The sequence below is a fragment of the Vulpes vulpes genome, chromosome 11, assembly GCF_048418805.1.
Source record: "Vulpes vulpes isolate BD-2025 chromosome 11, VulVul3, whole genome shotgun sequence".
NCBI classification, from domain to species: Eukaryota; Metazoa; Chordata; class Mammalia; order Carnivora; family Canidae; genus Vulpes; species Vulpes vulpes.
The window spans coordinates 60138072-60159020 of NC_132790.1; the positions used below are offsets into that span (position 1 = coordinate 60138072).

Below are 20949 nucleotides of genomic sequence, written 5' to 3' on the forward strand. Positions count from 1 at the left end.
CTGAAGGCAATGCTAAACTGCTGAGCCACCTGGGCTGCCCAGCCTCCATGATTTCTGTTAAGAAGTTTACCAGTTGATCTGATTGAGGATCTACTGTATGTGATGAGTCACTTTTTCTCTGCTTTCAAGATTCTTTCTTCTTCTTTCTTTTTTTTTGGTGGGGGGGGGTACTTTTGATAATTTGACTATGATGTATCTAAGTGTGCCTTTTTTACTTTATCCTACCTACCTAGAATTTTTGTTGAGCTTCTTGGATGAGCAGATTAATGCTTTTCATCATATTTGGGAAGTTATCCAACATTATTTATTCAGATATTTTTTATGCCTTTTACTCACTCCTGTTTCTCTTGTGTGCTTGATGGTACTTTACAGGTTTCTGAGACTCTCTTCATTTTTATTTTACCCAGACTAGATTATCTCAATCTCAAGCAGTCTCAAAATTTATCTTCAAGTTACCTGAGTATTTCTTCAGCAAATTCATATTTGCCGTTGAATTCTTTTAGTGCTTTTTTCATTTCAGTTATTGTATTTTTCAAGTCCACAATTTCCACTTGATTCTTTTTCATAATTTCTCTCCCTTTGTTGATATTTTCTGGTGAAATATCACTCTCATACCTTCCCTGAATGACTTAGACATGGTTTCCTTTAGTTTTTTATTATATTTATTTTTTAAAGAAAGATTTATCTATTTATCTGAGAGAGAGAGAGAAAGAGAGAGCGAGAGAGAGCGCACATGAGTAGGGGGAAGGGCAGAGGACAAGAATAATCAAGCTGACTCTCTGCTGAGCCTGGAGCTGATATGGGGCATGATCCAAAGACCCTGACATTTTGACCTGGGTCGAAATCAAGAGTTGAATGCTTAACTAACTAAGCCACCTAGGTGCCTCTGATCATATTTATAATAGCTAATTTAAAGTTATTGTCCTGTAAGTCTGATATATGGTATTTCTCAGGGAGAGTTTGTATTGATTGTTATTTTTCCCCATGTGAGTCATTTTCCTATTTCTTTACATGTCTCATAACTTTTTAAATTGGACATTTCAAAAAATATAACATGGCAACTCTGAAAATCAGATTTCCCCTTCCCCTGGATTTATTATTGTTTCTGTTTATTTAGTGACTTCTCTAGACTAATTCTGTAAATTCTGTATTCTTTGTAATGTATGATTCCTGAAGTTTTTCTTGGTTAGTTTAGTGGTCAGCTGATTGGACAGAGATTTTCTATATGCTTTGAGTCAATAAGTCTCCCAGCCTTTGCTAAAGGGCTCTGTGTTTTGAGTATGTTTTCAGTGGCAGGCAATTTATACTTCTGTCTTAGTCTTCACTTCTTCCTTGCTTGGTGCCTGAAGGTTCATCAAGAGATGAGAGATTAGAGTCTTTGTACCTCTTCTCTTGAGTATCCACTCAGCTCTGTGAATGCACACAGCTTTGTAGATTCCCAGGCATATATTGAAGCTTTTCAAAACTTCCATGGACATCTCATTTCTCAGTTTTTCCTTTTAAATATTTTGATGAACCTCTTACTGTTCTTAACTAGTAATTTTACTCTATGCCTTTTATGGGCCCCCCTTATGGTCCTTCTACTCCTACCGTAGAGCTTTGTACATTTCCTAGACTGAGCATTGCTCACTCTCTATGTGAGATAGTCTGTTGACTTGAATGCTTCCCCTACTAAATTATGATGCTCATGGAGAAGTAATCAGTATTTTTTATTTTTCATCTGAAAATGTATTCCCAGGTGTTTCTGGAACAAATGACTATTTATGGACTCTATAACACAAGGAAAATTCCTCCTGCATAGGATATGTGGTGTTTACTATCTTGCATTTAAAGTTCTTATTTAGCTATTAGAATAGGATTTCTTTTTGGATGAACCTTTCTTTTTAGCCTCTCACCTGTCAGGCATGTGCTTGAAATGTGGGGATTATTTATGTTTTTGAAATATACTGAACATCATTCAGTTCCTGATGCTGGTTTGTCAAGGCTGCTGGCTCTGGGCTGGACAGAGCTGACTTTTTCAAATCAAGCCATATCTATCACTTAAAGCTTGATATCATTTGCTAGGAAGTATAGATTTGCTCATTGGAACATGGGACAGAAGATAACCTGCTTCACATTCCTTAGTATAGCCTAAGTAGATGTGATATAAAATTGACACTTGTTTTTGTAAATAAATAAATATATATATATTTTTATACATATATATGTGTGTGTGTGTGTGTGTGTATATATATTTATATCTTAATCGTAACTGCAGTAAAATATACATAACATAAAATTTACATTGTAACCATTTATAAGTATATAGTACTGTAGTGTTGAGTATATTCACATTGTTATACAGCCAATTTCTAAAGTGTTATACAGGTATATGCTGCTTTTGAAAGTTCATGTTATGCCACTTTGCTTTTACAAAAGATCTCCTTTAGTACTGGTTTTTACTAATTGAGAAAAATCCAAAGAGGACTTTCATATCTAAAAAAAAAATATGACCAAAACCGAAAATAGCAGTCAGTGTTTTGTTTTGCAGCAAGCTGAGCCATTATAGAGGCAGCATTTATCCTGAGCAGCCAGACTGGCACTACCCAGCTCTTTTCCTGAGAATCACACTCAGCATCTCAGCATCAAACCCTCATAGCTTTGAACTGTGTCTGTGAGCATCCATGCTTTATTTTGATTTATTTTGTGCATCCATGAGCAAGATATGTCCTAAGGTATCAGAAAAGCCTAAGAGGTTATTTTTAAGGTCTGGGAATGCTAAAAAAAAATTTCCATATGAATTAATGGTAATTATATCTGCTTTACACCATTTCAGCTTAAGAAAGTTTTCATAGGAACACTCTACTTTCAGGCAGCGGGGAAACCTGTATTTTAAATATTGAATCCTGTAACCTGAAACTCTCTTGGTTACTCAAGGGTAATGAACTGGTTTGTGAGATCCTTTGAGTCTGTGTCTGTGTTCCTGATAAAGCAATCTTCATATTTCATAATAAGCATACTATCAGTCATGGGGAAATCCAGGGCCAGAGAAAGATAGGATCCATTTCTGCTAATCATAGGCTGCTTAAATTACTACATTGGTGGACAAGGAGCTTAAGGTATGGGTTAGATGGGGACACCTGGGGTGGCTTAGTTGAGCTTTGGACTCTTAATTTTGGCTCCAGTCATGTGATCTAAGGGTGCTGGGATGGAGCTCCGCATTGGGCTCTGTGCTCAGTAGGAAGTCTGCTTGGGATTCTCTCTCTCCCTCTGTCCCTCTACCCACTCATGCTCTCTCTCTCTCTCAAAATAAATAAATAAAATCTCTTAAAAAAGATACAGGTAGATGACGTTTGAGCCTTTTGGGTGGATTTCAATGAATCATACTATATAGAGGCAATGTGTCACAGTAGGCAGAGCATTGGTTTTGGAGAGAGACCAATGTCTATTTGAATACTAGATTTGTAACCTGGGGTAAATTACTGAATCTCTCTGAGGCGCTTTCCCCATAGGAAGAATGAGACTACAGATGTCTGTTGCCTAGTTAGGTAAGGTTTTATAAAACTGCTATTATTGGCTGTCTTTTATTTGTGAAAACCAGAAATCAACTTTGTCTACTTTTTACTTGTGATTTCCCTTTTATTTGGAATTTTTATCCCCCGCCCTGCAAAAACCTCTTTACCATAAAAATAACGTGGTTATTTCTAAAGAGCTTTTTTTTTTTTAAGATTTTTATATATTTATTCATGAGAGACACAGAGAGGGAGAGAGAGAGAGAGAGAGGCAGAGACACAGGCAGAGGGAGAAGCAAACTCCATGCAGGCAGCCCAATGTGAGACTCCATCCCGGGTCGACAGGATCAGGCCCTGGGCTGAAGGCGGCGCTAAACCACTGAGCCACGTGGGCTGCCCTCTAAAGAGCTTTATGTATGCTTAGTAATAAGTTGATGCTTTCCAATTTTAGTTTAAAATGCTTAGAAGATAATTTCAGCTCCTTTTCAGGTATGGAAGCAAGCCCTATTATTCATACATGTGCATATGCTAGTTAGAATCATTTGATTGCAAAGGACAAGAATAGCCTTTGACTTAAGCAGAATAAGGAAATGTTTGGAAAGAGACTTGGAGGCTTCAGATAATGGAACTAGGATGGGTCTAAGGATCTTGTCCTTGGTTGTGTGAACAGCTGGAGAACCTCTTCATGGAGGGGTCTTCAGAAATACTCAGTTCCAATTACAGTATTTGGACTACTTGGTATAAGAGTCACATTTTGGGGGAGAAAGTCTCATTGGCCTGGCATGAGTTCTGTGCCTGTACTTGGCCTGAAGTGATGAAAACTTCAAAACGAATGATTCCACCAATACCACATGAAATGTGGGAATGGAAGTTCCCAAGAATGAAATTGGGTGGCATTACCAAATTGTTGGTGGACGGTGGAATTTCCTGAATTGATCAAAGCTGGTGGGCAGAAAGCACTTTGATGTGAACAGACTTCTGTGCTTCAAATTCAGAGGCTTATAAGAACCCTTTCTCCATCTTTTGTTTCCAATGGAAATTCAAGTGGTAAAGATTTATAAAGTAGTAGATAAGATGGTGAAAAGTCATGTTATCGGAGAGATGGCTTCAGGTTCCAGTAGAGTTCTGATACTGATTTCTCAAGAGAGATATAAAGGATTCATTTCTTCAGAGTAGAGAGGTAGAGAGCCTAGAGCTCAAACTATGTGGGTCTGACTCCACCTCTTTGATTTCCTTTACACAGCACAGGCACCTGTTTAATCAAGATAAGCATCAGTTTTATCATCTGTAACATGGGACTGATAATTTCACCTTAAGTGACTTTATATACAGCAGCTAATGCATGCTCTGATAAACCCATAGTACTGATGATGTCTCTTCCCGCAAACTTCTCGCAGCCCTTAAAACATTTATTCAAGGCATCGAGAAAATTGAGACTGACAATGTGTGGTCCCTACCCTCAAAGAGCTCTGCCATAAGCAGATGGTTGTAGGCTTGCAGCATGAGAGGTGCCAAGACAGGGGGGTTGGCAGTAGAAAATGAGGGCATCTAGCCTGATCAGGGAAGGTTTTCTCTAAAGTTGAAATGGATCCTAAACTGGGTGGGAGTCACTGCCTAAGTGAAATGATAAGGAGGGAAATCAGACTGCTGCGGTTTGGCATGACCAGAGTATAGTCATGCTGAGGGCAGGGACAGAGCTGGAGAGCTGGCCAGGGTTTACTTGGATGGGAAGGACTAGGATCTCAAGCCAGGAAGTTCTGTCTTTTTGTGGTCCTGGAAAATCTCTTTTGCAAAATGTAGTCCTTCCAGATTTTCTTTACTTTGTCCTGAAAGAAGGAAGGAGGGAATATCAGGTGTGGACTGAATAATATTCAGGAATTTGATGCCAGGAAAAGCTGGATCAGATTGCAGCAGGCGCCATTATTTCTTTACAAAGTAACAGCTGACATGGCACAGAATTCTCAAATACTGCAGGTAGAATATGTCTTCAGTTAGCCAGAGCTAAGGCTGATTTTCATGTTTCCTTCTGGCTATAGGACTGCCTTAAGGTTAGTAATGATTTTGATCTTTTGTTTCAGTTTTTAATTTTCTTTTTTTTTTTTTTTTTAGTTTTTAATTTTCTATCCATTTTAGGAAATTTTTATTTTAAAGGGTATTTTCAATTAGTATTCCTGTCTTTCCCCTAAATCCTATAAATGAAGGAAGCCAAAATATAAACTTGAATGGAAATTCTGTGTAGTTAAAAAAAAAATCACTACTTTTCATTTGCCTTACTAGTACTTAATTTACATTTTTATTTATGAGCTTAATTTCAGCAGATGCTTCATCAGCTCTTTGAGCAACAAGGGAATGTGATAACAGGAATTTCTCTGGGTCTTAGCAAAAGATTATACTGTAGTTGGTGATATACTGACTGATAAGTCTTTTAGTGCAAAATGAATAATTGCGTATCTTCAGATTTTCTGATCTTGATTTCTGCCAAAACATGATAATGTTTATATTCCATTTGAGGATTTTCTTCTCTGCAATGTCCTTTTTTGTGTGGGTAGACTGTCAGAACTGTGGGAAATTTACTGGGATTTAATGACACATGCTCTTGGGACCTTCCAGTTCTCCATAGGTACATCTGCCACCAGAAGCCAGTGATGGCTAATCTAATCTAAGAAGTTAATACTTTTGGGGGAGGCAGATTATATTCTGACAACCTCCAAGTAGAAAGATTCTAGGACATATGCTTAAATATATGCCAATTAAGTTAGATATTTTGGTTTAGTCAAAAGTTTCAAGTGTATAAGACTGTTTGCAAGTTGAAAAGTCAGTCACTTAAAATTTGAATAAATGTAGGTTTGCATTCCAAGTTCAAATTTGAAAACAGCATAGACTTTGGGATTATTTTTTAACAATTGTTTTCATACACATAGCGGGAAAGATTTGGTCAGTGTGATTGCTTCTTACAATGACCCTTTAAAGAGGTAGGATAAAGCAGGTTAGGGACATAGATTCTGGAGTCAAGTCTCCTCACCTAGTAGGTTGGCACAGCCACTTACCAATTGGTGACATTGAGTTACTGATTTAACGCTCAGGGCCTCCATTTCCCTCAATGAAAGAGTAGGAACTATAATAACTCTGATTTTTGAGAGACTTTACAGCAAAGCCTGCCACCAACAACACATTTTATAAAAAATATTAGCCACTGTTGCTATTATTAATTAATTATAATCATCATTAATATCACTTAGATCCAAATGTTTGGCCAATAGAGTTTGCAGAGAATGAACACTAATGTAGAAATTATGTTGAATCATTTTTTAACTTTATAAAAACAATTTCTAATATTATTAGCATAAGAGAGAATGATCATAAGGAAGACTTCCAAAGTGCCAAGGATATATATGTGTATTTTGTAATATTACACAAAATATATAGCAAAAACTGAACCTGGTGCAAGCTCCTGTATATCCTGTAATTGTCTGCAGCTGTCACATATCATGGATGGGATGCCCCAAAACTATTATTAATAAATATATATGTATATATATAATTTCTTTTTATAAAGTTAATAAATACTTAAGGAAATGTAAAGAATATACTCTCTTAATAATTCCAACTCTTTCTCTATGAACTTTGGTGTAATTTTTCAACCATACACACCTGGTACTTTCAGAAGGTATTCAGTGAATATTTTAAGATACCATGTGTCTTCCTACCAAAAATTTTCTAATGCATTTCCTTTACCTGTGGCCCCAGTTGCAGTTAGGTGCTCTGAGCATATTTGATCCTCTCCAGAATGTCCTTCTCTTTTGTATCCCATAAAAGGATCTTTAGGCTTGTACATTGAACTACTTTGCCTGTCCAGTTGGACACATTAAATCCTATTACCAGTCTTAAGATAGTTTGTAAAGGTAGGTATCAAAATAGAGATTTAGCAATCCTAAATTGATATTGATTTTGATATTGAAAATGATCTTAAATATAATTTTATTTTTTCTGGAAAGAGATTATACATTATTTCTTGATAGTTTGCTAGTATGATTTTGAGAAATTTAAGTAGGTAAGGCAGGTTTGCCTGGTGGTTAGCCAGGCATTTGCCAGTTTGTGAGTTTGTGACAGTGACAGCAGCAGTTTTGACAGTTGTTTGGGATTAGGGAGATTGGATTTAGAGGCTTGCCAAAGGAGCCTAACAAAACCATTTACTTTGTGTTGAGATCTCCAAAAGCTCCACCTTTGAAGTAGGGTGAATTGGATGAAGAAAGCCTGTGCAGGAACATCAGCTGATATTCCAGTTGTTTCAGTTTTTTTTTAAAGATTTTTATTGATTTATTTTAGAAAGAGTGTGTGCATGAGGGAGGGGGGGAGGGGCAGAGGGAGAGAGAATCTGAAGCAGACTCAATGCCAAGAGTGGAACCTGATAGGGCTTGATCTCATGACCACGAGATCATGACCTGAGCTGAAACCAAGATTCGGATGCTCAACTGACAGCCAACTAGGCACCACCAGTTGTTCCAGTTTTGAAGTTGAAGTTCAATCTTAGAGATGAGAATGTATGCCTGGATTGCTGGCACTAAAAGGCACCTGACACAAACAAGAATCCTCTGTAGAGGAAAGTAACTACAAATAGACTTCAATTTTGCAAACCCAATGCACAAATAAATAGATAAATAAATAACTGGGTACAAGAGAAGATGAGAGGAAATGAATAAAAACAAGCAGAAAGGAAGGGAAAATATAAACAGACCTACAGATTTCCCAGATACTGAGCTATCAGGCAGATTCAAAAATAAATATGTTACTATATTCAAAGATAGAAAGGAAAAGATTGAAAATGTAGACAGAAAAAAACCTAGAACAAGTAAGAAAATGCAATGGAAAATTTAGAATTGAAAAATTGCCCAATTAAAAAGCTTAAAACAGGTTTATGGGGCACCTGGCTGGCGCAGTCAGTGGAGCATGTGACTCTTCATCTCAAGGTTGTGAGTTTGAGCCCCACATTGGGCATGGAGCCCACTTAAAAAATATCGGTCTAATGATAGGTTAAAAATACATGAAGAGAAAAATGAATCAACACTCAAAGAATTCGGACCTAAGTTGGGAAAATATCCAGAGTAAAATATGAGAAACAGGACATAAAATCGAAAGAAAGAATTTGAGACATGAAGAGTACAGTGAAAAGGTCCGACAAACACAGGTGATTATGGTCACCAGAAAGAAAAAAGAATAAAAAAAAAAGAAATATTATAAGAAGAGAAAATGCCTGAACAATTTACAAAACTGATGGAAGTTTATGAGAACTACAGTCTCTCTACAAAAGAGAGCATAATTACAAAACAGAACTGTGATGGCTAATTTTATGTGTCAGCTTGGCTGAGCCATAGTGCCTAGATATTTGTTCAAACATTATTTTGATGTTTCTGTGAGTATGTTCCTTTGGAAGTGATTAACATTTAAATATGTGGAATAGTGAAGTAGATCACTCTCCATAATGTGGGTGGACCCCATCCAATCAGTTGAAGGCCTTAACAGAATAAAGACTGACACCCTCACCCCTCCATCCAGAGCAAGAAGAAATTCTGCCAGCAAACTGTGTTTGGACTCAAACTAACTCTTCTCTGAGTCTCCCACCTGCCAGGCTCCCCCATCAGATCTTGGAATTGTCAGGCCTCTGCCATTGCATGACCCAGTTCCTTAAAATAAATCTCTCTCTTCCTCTTCTCTCTATCCTGTTGGTTCTGTTTCTTTGGAGAACCCTGGCCAATACAATAACCAAAGGAGAATTTTGAAAGAAGAGAAGCAAAAGCAAATTATTTGGGCACCCAAGACTGGAGAAATAATGTAGTGACAAGACATCTTATGATACCCAAATCAACAGCATAAAATGACTCAGGCTCAATGTTTCCTGGACTCCAACCTCTTGGTAGTCTCATTCCTTCCCCAGATGGAATAGGAGTCTTACAACAACAGCAGGTGAACGTGGCACCACCCACAAGGGAAATCAATTGGGAGCCAAGTAGGGATTGGGAATCAAGTGGAGATTGGGACTTTGGGATCAGTGGAGGATCAAGTGGACATAGGAAGTGCCCTCCTTCCCTGCTGGGTCTGAGACCCCTTTATCACTGAGCAGCAAGTAACTGGGTTGAGAAGCACTCTGTATCACCACAGGCTGGGGGGTATCTCCCCACCATAAGTGCCCAGCCTAGGAAGCCTCTTCATCCCTATGGGGCTAATACCTTTCTCCCCCTTGATATACTGAGAAGAATCTTGTCATACTAGGCAGCTTAGCCCTGAAAGTCTCTTTAGTTCCACAGGTGGAGTTTTCCTTACCCTACTGAGAGGCACCTGGCATTCTGGTCTAAGGAAACCCAGTGCACCCCCTCATGCAGCACAGCAGGAACCAGTGTGAGCCTCAGTGGCACTAGATAAGCCAAGTGGATTTTTGAATACTATGAAAATTAAATTTTCATTGGATCCTTAGTCTAAAAAAGTAGGACAGGGCCTTATGCTAAATATACCTAAATAGAAGGACTGCCTATTATAATAACAACATAGCTAAATAGGACCCCGAGTCTCCTAACATAGTAGCCAAAATGTCCAGGGTACAAATGAAAAACACTCATCATAATAACTGGAATATTATAATTTGAGTGAGGAAGACAACTGATACTAATGTGAAGATTAATCGGATGTTGGAAATAACTGACAAGAATTTTAAAGCAGCCCTTATGGCCTTGGGAGCAGTTCAGGAGGCGGCTCCCTGCCGAGGGGTCTGTGCCCTCCTGCCTTTGGGAGCCGCCCCCCGGGGAGCGCGATTCCAGCAGCACAGGCCCTGGATCCTAGGGCGCCGGGGAACCAGCCCACGATCCTGCGCTCCCCTGGGACAGGTGGAGGCGGGGAGGGCACAGGACAGCGAGGACTCTCCTGCCACCCGGCGGCCCAGAGCTGTGCGGATCAGCAACCCCCCCTCCCCCCACCCCCGGCTCCCGTAGCATCCAGGCCAATGCGGACTGGGAGACTGTGGTAGTTAGTGCGGGAGCTGTATCCAGAGCTGGGGAGCTGGCCGCTGCCAGTGTGGTTATTCCTCCTGGTATCACCTGTGCCTGGGACAGAGCAGCGCTGCCAGGGAACAGGGGCCTCACAGGATAAACGGCTCCCACTGAGCCCAGCACCCAACAGGGCCAGGGAAGCTCCTCCAGGTGCACACATCTGAGACTCAACACAGCAGGCCCCTCCCCCAGAACACCAGCTGGAAGGACGGGGAAAGAGCAAGTTCTTGGCTGAACAGCTCTGGAAAGCTCCAGGGGAAGTCGAGGGATTTACAGTATATAAAACCAGAGGATACCCCTCCTTGTTTTGTTTTTCTCTTCCTTTTTCTAGTATAAAAGGAAGTTTTTACCCACTCTGCGCTGAGCAAAATGACTAGAAAGAACTCACCACAAAAGAAAGAATCAGAAACAGTACTCTCTGCCACAGAGTTACAAAATTTGGATTACAATTCGATGTCAGAAAGCCAATTCAGAAGCACAATTATCAAGCTACTGGTGGCTCTGGAAAAAAAGCATAAAGGATTCAAGAGACTTCATGACTGCAGAATTTAGATCTAATCAGGCCGAAATTAAAAATCAATTAAATGAGATGCAATCCAAACTGGAGGTCCTAACAACGAGAGTTAATGAGGTAGAAGAAAGAGTGAGTGACATAGAAGATAAGTTGATGGCAAGGAAGGAAGCTGAGGAAAAAAAGAGAAAAACCATTAAAAGACCATGAGGAAAGGTTAAGGGAAATAAATGACAGTCTCAGAAGAAAAAATCTACGTTTAATTGGGGTTCCAGAGGGTGCCAAAGGGACAGAAGACCAGAAAGCATATTTGAACAAATCATAGCTGAGAACTTCCCTAACTTGGGGAGGGAAGCAGGCATTCAGATCTAGGAGATAGGCCCCACCCTAAAACAAATAAAAACTGTTCAACAACTCGACATTTAATAGTGAAGCTTGCAAATTCCAAAGATAAAGAGAAAATCCTTAAAGCAGCAAGAGACAAGAGATCCCTAACTTATATGGGGAGAAATATTAGATTAAGAGCAGACCTCTCCACAGGGACTTGGCAGGCCGGAAAGGGCTGGCAGGATATATTCAGGGTCCTAAATGAGAAGAACATGCAGTTAATAATACTTTATCCAGCAAGGCTCTCATTCAGAATAGAAGGGAGAGATAAAGAGCTTCCCAGATAGGCAGAAACTGAAAGAATATATGACCACCAAATCAGCTCTGCAAGAAATATTAAGGGGGACTCTGTAAAAGAAAGAGGATGCCCAAAGAAATAATCCATAAAAACAGGGACTGAATAGGTATTATGATGACACTAAATTCATATCTGTCAATAGTAACTCTGAATGTGAATGGGCTTAATGATCCCATCAAAAGACGCAGGGTATCAGACTGGATAAAAAAACAAGATCCATCTATTTGCTGTCTACAAGAGACTCATTTTAGACCTAAGGACACCTACAACCTGAAAATGAAAGGGTAGAGAACCATTTACCATTCAAATGGTCCTCGAAAGAAAACAGGGGTAGCAATCCTCATATCAGATAAATTAAAGTTTATCCCAAAGACTGTAGTAAGAGATGAAGAGGGACACTATATCATACTTAAAGAATCTATCCAACAAGAGGACCTAACAATCATGAATATTTATGCCCCTAATGGGGGAGCTGCCAAGTATATCAATCAATTAATAACCAAACTAAAGACATACTTAGATAATAATACACTAATACTGGTAGAATTCATACAGCACTTTCTGCAAATGACAGATTTTCTAAGCACAACATCTCCAAAGAAACAAGAGCTTTATATGATACACTGGACCAGATGGATTTCAGAGATATTTACAGAACCTTAAATCCAAACACAACTGAATACACATTCTTCTCAATTGCACACAGAACTTTCCCCAGAATAGACCACATACTGGGTCACAAATCAGGTCTCAGCCAATACCAAAAGATTGGGATTGTCCCCTGCCTATTTTCAGACCATAATTCTTTGAAACTTGAACTCAGTCACAAGATGAAATTTGGAAGAAATTCAAACACGTGGAGGTTAAAGATCATCCTGCTAAAAGATGAAAGGGTCAACCAGGAAATTAGAGAAGAACTTAAAAGGGTGGAGGTCGTTGGTGTCGCCTGCCAGCCGCCGGCTCCTGCGCCTGCTCCTCGGCTCCCTGCCCGCTCCAGCCAGCCGTGCCCTCCGCCCTCGCCCGCCCCGCCGGCGCCGCTCTCCGCCGCAGCTTCAGCACCTCGGCCCAGCACATGCTAACGTAGCTGTGCTCGGGGCTTCCGGAGGAATTGGGCAGCCCCTTGCGCTGCTTCTCAAGAACAGCCCCTTAGTGGGCCGCCTGACCCTCTACGACATTGCTCATACACCCGGAGTGGCCGCAGATCTGAGCCACATCGAGACCAGAGCCACCGTGAAAGGCCACCTCGGACCTGAGCAGCTGCCGGATGGCCTCAAAGGCTGCGATGTGGTGGTTATTCCAGCCGGAGTCCCGAGAGAACCAGGCATGACACGGGATGACCTGTTCAACACCAACGCCTCAATTGTGGCCACCTTGACTGCTGCCTGCGCCCAGCATTGCCCCGAGGCCATGATCTGTGTTATTTCAAATCTGGTCAACTCCACCATCCCAATTGCAACGGAGGTTTTCAAGAAACACGGAGCTTACGACCCCAATAAAATCTTCGGGGTGACGACCCTGGACATTGTCAGGGCCAACACTTTCATTGCAGAACTAAAGGGTTTGGATCCTGCGCGAGTCAATGTTCCTGTCATTGGCGGTCATGCCGGGAGGACCATCATCCCCCTGATCTCTCAGTGCACTCCCAAGGTGGACCTTCCCCAGGACCCGCTGACAGCCGTCACTGGGCGGATTCAGGAGGCCGGCACGGAGGTGGTGAAGGCCAAAGCTGGAGCAGGCTCTGCCACCCTGTGCATGGCATACGCTGGAGCTCGGTTTGTCTTCTCCCTCGTGGATGCAATGAATGGGAAGGAAGGAGTTGTCGAATGTTCCTTTGTTAAATCCCAGGAAGCAGACTGTGCCTATTTCTCCACACCATTACTGCTTGGGAAAAAGGGCATCGAGAAGAATCCAGGCATTTGCAAGATCTCCCCTTTTGAAGAGAAGATGATAGCAGAAGCCATCCCCGAGCTGAAGGCCTCCATCAAAAAGGGAGAGGAGTTTGTGAAGAACATGAGATGAAAGGGCAGCCAGCTAGCAGTCCGTTTCCCTAACTTATGAAGGCATCATGTCCCTGCAAAGCCATCTCCTGCCCTCATGTTTCCGTTGCATTAACCACCAGTGTCATGTTAACGTCACCGCCCCTTCCAATCGCAAGTCCGTCAATGTGTGCATCAATAAAAGCAGGCTTCCATTTTCTTAAAAAAAAAAAAAAGAACTTAAAAGATTCATGGAAACTAATGAAAATGAAGATACAACCATTCAAAATCTTTGGGATACAGAAAAACAGTCCTAAGAGGGAAATACATCGCAATACAAGCATCCCTCAAAAAATTGGAAAAAGCTCAAATACAGCAGCTAACCTTGCACCTAAAGGAACTGGAGAAAGAACAAAATAAAACCTACACCAAGCAGAAGAAGAGAGTTAATAAAGATTCAAGCAGAACTCAATGAAATAGAGACCAGAAGAACTGTAGAACAGATCAACAAAACCAGGAGTTGGTTCTTTGAAAGAGTTAATAAGATAAATAAACCATTAGCCAACTTTATTAAAAACAAAATAGAAAAGACTCTAATAAAATCACGAAAAAGAAGAGATCACCACCAATACCAAGGAAATACAAACGATTTAAAAAACATTATGAGCAGCTATACACCAATAAATTAGACAACTAGAAGAAATGGATGCATTTTCGGAAAACCACAAACTACCAAAACTGGAACAGGAAGAAGTAGAAAACCTGAACAGGCCAATACCCAGGAAGAAATTGAAGCAGTCACCAAAAACCTCCCAAGACACAAAAGTCCAAGGCCAGATGGCTTCTGGGGGGAATTTTATCAAACGTTTAAAGAAGAAACAATACCTATTCTACTAAAGCTGTTCCAAAAGATAGAAAGAGATGGAATACTTCCAAACTCATTCTGTGAGGCCAGCATCACCTTAATTCCAAAACCAAAGACCCCACCAAAAAGGAGAATTATAAACCAATATCCCTGATGAACACAGATGCAAAAATTCTCATTAAGATACAAACCAATAGGATCCAACAGTACATTAAGAAGATTATTCACCATGACCAAGTGGGATTTATCCCTGGGATGCAAGGCTGGTTCAACACTTGTAAAGCAATCAACATGATAGATCATATCAACAAGAGAAAAAACAAGAACCATATGATCCTCTCAATAGATGCAGAGAAAACATTTGACAAAATACAGCACCCATTCCTGATCAAAACTCTTCAGAGTGTAGGGATAGAGGGAACATTCCTCAGCATCTTAAAAGCCATCAACAAAAAGCCCATAGCAAATATAATTCTCAATGGGGAAACACAGGGAGCCTTTCCCCTAAGATCAGGAACACGACAGGGATGTTCACTCTCACCACTGCTATTCAACATAGTACTAGAAGTCTTAGCCTCAGCAATCAGGCAACAAAAAGAAATAAAAGGCATTCAAATTGGCAAAGAAAAAGTCAAACTTTCCCTCTTCGTAGGTGACATGATGCTGTATGTAGAAAACCCAAAAGGCTCCACCCCAAGATTGCTAGAACTCATACAGCAATTCAGCAGTGTGGCAGGATAAAAAACCAATGCCCAGAAATCAGTGGCATTTCTATACACTAACAATGAAACTGAAGAAAGGGAAATTAAGGAGTCAATCCCATTTACATTTGCACTCAAAAGCATAAGATACCTAGGAATAAACCTAACCAAAGAGGTAAAAGATCTATACCCTAAAAAGTATAGAACACTTCTGAAAGAAATTGAGGAAGATACAAAGAGATGGAAAGATATTCCATGCTCATGGATTGGAAGAATTAATATTGTGAAAATGTTACTGCCGCCCAGGGCAATTTACACATTTAATGCAATCCCTGGCAAAATACCGTGGACTTTCTTCAGAGAATTGGAACAAATAATCTTAAGACTTGTATGGAATTAGAAAAGACTCCCAAAAAGCCAGGGGAATATTGAAAAAGAAAACCATAGCTGGGGGCATTACAATGCTGGATTTCAGGATGTACTACAAAGCTATTATCATTAAGACGGTGTGGTAGTGGCACAAAAACAGACACATAGATCAATGGAACAGAATAGAGAACCCAGAAATGGGACCTCAACTCTATGGTCAACTAATATTCAACAAAGCAGGAAAGAATATCCACTGGAAAAAGGACAGTCTCTTCAATAAATGGTTCTGGGAAATTGGACAGCCACGTGCAGAAGAATGAAACTAGACCATTCTCTTACACCATACACAAAGATAAACTCAAAATGGATGAAATATCTAAATGCAAGACAAGAATCCATCAAAATCCTAGAGGAAAACACAGGCAACACCCTTTTTGAACTTGGCCACGGCAACTTCTTGCAAGATACATCTATGAAGGCAAGGGAAACAAGCAAAAATGAATATTGGGACTTAATCAAGATAAAAAGCTTCTGAACAGCAAAAGAAACAGTCAACAAAACTAAGAGACAACCTACAAAATGGGAGAAGATATTTGCAAATGACACATCAGATAAAGGGCTAGTATCCAAGATCTATAAAGAACTTATTAAACTCAACAGCAAAGAAACAAACAATCCAATCATTAAATGGGCAAAAGACATGAACAGAAATTTCACAGGGGATGACATAGACATGGCCAACAAGCACATGAGAAAATGCTCCGCATCACTTGCCATCAGGGAAATACAAATCAAAATCACAATGAGATACTGCCTCACACCAGTGAGAATGGGGAAAGTTAACAAGACAGGAAACAACATATGTTGGAGAGGATGTGGATAAAGGGAAACCCTCTTGCACTGTTGGTGGGAATGTGAACTGGTGCAGCCACTCTGGAAAACTGTGTGGAGGTTCCTCAAAGAGTTAAAAATAGACCTGCCCTACAACCCAGCAATTGCACTGCTGGAGATTTATCCCAATGATACAGATGCAGTGAAACGCCGGGACACCTGCACCCCAATGTTTCTAGCAGCAATGTCCACAATAGCCAAACTGTGGAAGGAGCCTCGGTGTCCATCGAAAGATGAATGGATAAAGAAGATGTGGTCTATGTATACAATGGAATATTACTCAGCCATTAGAAACGACAAATACCCACCATTTGCTTTGACATGGATGAAACTGGAGGGCATTATGCTGAGTGAAATAAGTCAATAAGTTGTCGGAGAAGGACAAACAGTATATGGTCTCATTCATTTGGGGAATATAAAAAAATAGTGAAAGGGAATAAAGGAGAAAGGAGAGAAAATGAGTGGGAAATATCAGTGAGATTCACAGAACATGAGAGACTCCTAACTCTGGGAAATGAACAAGGGGTAGTAGAAGGGGAGGTGAGTGGGGGGTTGGAGTGACTGGGTGACGGGCACTGAGAGGGGCACCTGGTGGCATGAGCACTGGGTGTTATACTATATGTTGGCAAATCGAACTCCAATGAAAAAATGTACAAAAAAATAAAGCAGCCATTATAAAAGTGCTTCAGTAAATAATTACAAATCTACCTGAAACAAATGAAAAATAGGAAATTACAATAAAGAGAGTTATAAAAAAGAACCAGAAAGAAATTATAGAACTGAAAAATATAACAATGGAAAGAAAAAATACTTGCTGAATGAACAAAAAACTGTAGTGAAGATGACAGAGGATAAGTGAACAAGAAGAGTACAGATCAAAAGAATTTGCCCAAACTGAAAAACAGAGAGAAAACAGACCATGAAAATGAGCAGAGCCTCAAGGATCTATGGGACAATAATGCAAGACCAACACATTTAGGGATAAGGGCAAGAGAGAGAAGGATATGTTCTGATAAGTAACTCAGTGGTGTGGTTGATTCATAGAGATCCAGAAGGAAGGTCAAAGTCAAGCCCAGAGAGAGAGCAGGTTAGAATGAAGTCTTCAAGGGCCTTGGTGGTAAGCAAAGCCCTCTCAAAGTTAACCCCAAAGCTATAGGGAATGATGAAAGGATTTTTATGCATGGAGGTAACCTGATCAGCTTATCCCTTTTTTTAAAAAAAGATTTAATTTATTTATTCATGAGAGACAGAGAGAGAGAGAAAGAGAGAGAGGCACAGACAGGCAGAGGGAGAAGCAGGCTCCATTCCATGCAGGGAGCCTGATGTGGGACTCAATCCTGGGTCTCCAGGACCACACCCTGGGCTGAAGGCAGTGCTAAACCCCTGAGCCACCTGGGCTGCCCAGCTTATCTCTTTTAAAACATTATGTTTGTGTGTGTGTGTCTGTGTGTGTGTATAAAATTTAAATTTAATTTTAAAAATTTATTAAAACTAAATTAATTTGTACTATACTATTTTTATATTATACTTATGTATAATAATATATTTATATACAATCTATTTTGTTATATTATTAGTTATATTAAATATATATTTAAAGTATATTTTATTTATGAAATAAATTATGATTAAATATTTACATTTAAAATATTGAATACACAGTATATTTAAATCATTCAAAATTTCAAAAGCATTGAAAGTATGCTTCACACCACTGACCCATAGTTGCCCTTTTCTTTAGGTAACTCATGCCACTGGGTTTTTCCTATGAATTTTTCTTGAGTGATTTATACATATACAAGTATGTGTACACGTATATACATTAGAAACTTGTATTTTATTCCTCTCTTTTTATACAAATAATGGCATAGTATACCTACTGTTTTGCACCTTGCTGTTTGTACATATCATTGTGCAACCTTTACTTAACCCTATATTTGAAGAATTCCATAACAGTTCATAAAGTTTCTTCATTTTTCCCTACCAGATGCATAGTTTTCCATTGTATGGCTATCCCATCATTATTTTTCACTTGGTTCTCTAACTATCTTTCTAAATATGTCATTTTTGCATAAATACATGTGTGTTACCTCTGTAGGATAAATTCTTAGAGGTGGAATTCCTGAATGAAAGGATATCTGTCTACTTCCTATAATATTGATAAGTATTGGCAAGTTGCCATCCATAGAGATGGTAGACTTATAATCCTAACAGCAGTGTATGAAAGTGCCCATTTCTTCACAGCCTTACCAACATCCTGTGATACTAAGCTTTTGAATCTTTGCAAATCTGATAGGTGAAAAAAAGGCTTTCAATTTGTATTTGTCTTTTTATGTGTTTGATAGGTTTATGAGCCATTTATAGTTCTTTCTGGGCATTCTGTTTCTTCTGATTTTTATTACTTTCCTTGTCCATTTTTCTGTTAGGTTTTTGCTCTTTTTTCTTATGCACTTGTCAAAGTTTTTATATTGAGGGAAATTATCTTTTTGTCTTTGATGTAGGTTGCCATTTTTTTTTTCATTTTTGTCACCTAACTCTGCTCATAATGTTTTGGTTCTTTGTTATGCAGATATTTCAAAGTTTGTATTGAATTTATCCATTATTTTCAATGGTTTCTGAATTTTGTGTCATATTGAGGAATGCTTTTCTCACTCAGAGATTATGAAAAAATTTTGTTTCATTTTCTTTTGTTACCTTTATGATTTTATTTTTTTACCTTTAGGTTAGTTATGCATTTTGGAATTATTCTGTTTTTTTTTTTTTTTTTTAAATTTAAAAGATCAGTTTTCCTTGGGACCCAATATAATCTCAAAATTTTCAGGAATTGCTTATGTATTTGTTCCAGTATTTTCATTTCCTTTCTTTAGGGTCTCTTCTTTTTCCCTCCATATCTGCAGTGTTCTCCACTATCTGTCTTACTCTGTTTCTATTTCACTTTGGTCCCCTTTCTCATATCTTTCCCCCACTTTGTTCCACTAGTTTCTCAGCTACCTGGTATACCTTCTTGGCATAATTTCTGCAATGGTTGTTATTTTCCCCCACCTATTTCCAAAGCCCTGTCAATTCGCATTTTGTCATTTTGTGTTACTTTGATATTTTTTCCTTTTCTTCATTCATAGGTGTGATTTGATCACTAAGTTTTTAATATCTTAAAAGTATTTGGTCATTCCATTGCTTTATCACATGTCTTACAATGAGAGATCTTTATTTGCTTACTTGCCTTTCTTGCTCATTTATTTTATCTTCTAGTGTTTTTATATCATTTCTGAGTTTTTTCTTTTTCATTATTCACCATCCAAAGGAGTTTAATTTTTCCTGAATGGTTGTTATAGAAGGTTTATAGAGATTGGGGATGTGGTCCAGGCTCACTGGAGTTTTTTTTTTTTTTTTTAATAACTGGCCTTTATTTCACTAAAGCCAATGAAAAAAGGAATTTTTTTTTTTGTTTTGGTTTGACTCTTTTATTTTGTGGTAATGTAAAGGTTTTTTTTTTCCTACTGCACAAAAGGAAGACTGCTTCCGGGAATCATGTGTTCTCCGTATATTATCATTTCTTTTTGGAGAAGAGAGAAATAAAACACGGAGTCTTGTAAGCTTGTTGAGCCAGTTGGTCTACCTCTCCTGTTTCAAGCAAGGGTTGGCACCTCACTTTGTGTCCTTTGCCTTGTGGGAAGCTCTCTCTGCCTTTTATCTTCTCTTCCTCCACCTTAATTTCCTTTATTTTAGATGCCTTTCCATTTACATTTGGTATCTGTAGTTTTAATTGTCTCCTGGCTTAGCTGAAATGAAATTTACATTTTGTTTCTCATTTTCCTTATTGCTTTTTAAATTATTTCCAGAATGAGAAGGGGGAAATATTGACTTTCACACAACAGATTCAAACTAGAAGTCAGCCTAGATATTGTTTAAGCTGCAAAAAGGCCAATAATACATCTTCACTGTAAAAGCCATTTGGTGGCATTTTCAGGTGGGATTGTAGCAGGCCACCAAGATCAACATATCCTAGCTGAATGTTAATAGCATCCTGCCATCCCTGGTCCAACCAGTTGTGGCCTAGTGTTGTAAATGAGTCTGCTCTAGGCCATTCCTGTCTATAGGTAAATGATGAGTCTCAGAGAAGCAGGCTGTCATAGTAGGGATAGCAATCTTGAAGCTGAAGTAATGAAGGTCAGTGAGTTCTACAGTTCAAGTACCACCTCCTTCAAAGAATAGACACAATGAAAGGTACATCTCATATGTGTGTTGTTTTCTTTCTTCCCAGGTGGAAGTTTTTTTTTTTTTTTTTCCCTGATAGCAAGTGCTTTAAATGAGAGTCCTAACACTTAGATTTTTTTGGAGGAATAAGAAATTTCTTTTCAGTTCTAGTCAACATCTAGTCATGGCTGAAGAGGGAAGCCCCAGCTGTACTTACTTTTTATCACCT

General features: G+C 39.1%; 2 protein-coding genes across 4 annotated transcripts in view; both read left to right on the top strand.

Annotated features, from left to right (window-relative positions):
• The window catches only part of MYRIP (myosin VIIA and Rab interacting protein), a 366004-nt gene that overhangs the window by 26653 nt on the left and 318402 nt on the right, over positions 1 to 20949 (top strand). The gene's annotated exons all lie outside the window — the stretch shown is intronic.
• Positions 8418 to 14289, top strand: LOC112921633 (malate dehydrogenase, mitochondrial-like). Its single transcript, XM_072726527.1, has one exon. The coding sequence runs from the start codon at positions 12610 to 12612 to the stop codon at positions 13741 to 13743; it is 1134 nt and encodes a 377-aa protein (XP_072582628.1). The 5' UTR covers positions 8418 to 12609; the 3' UTR covers positions 13744 to 14289.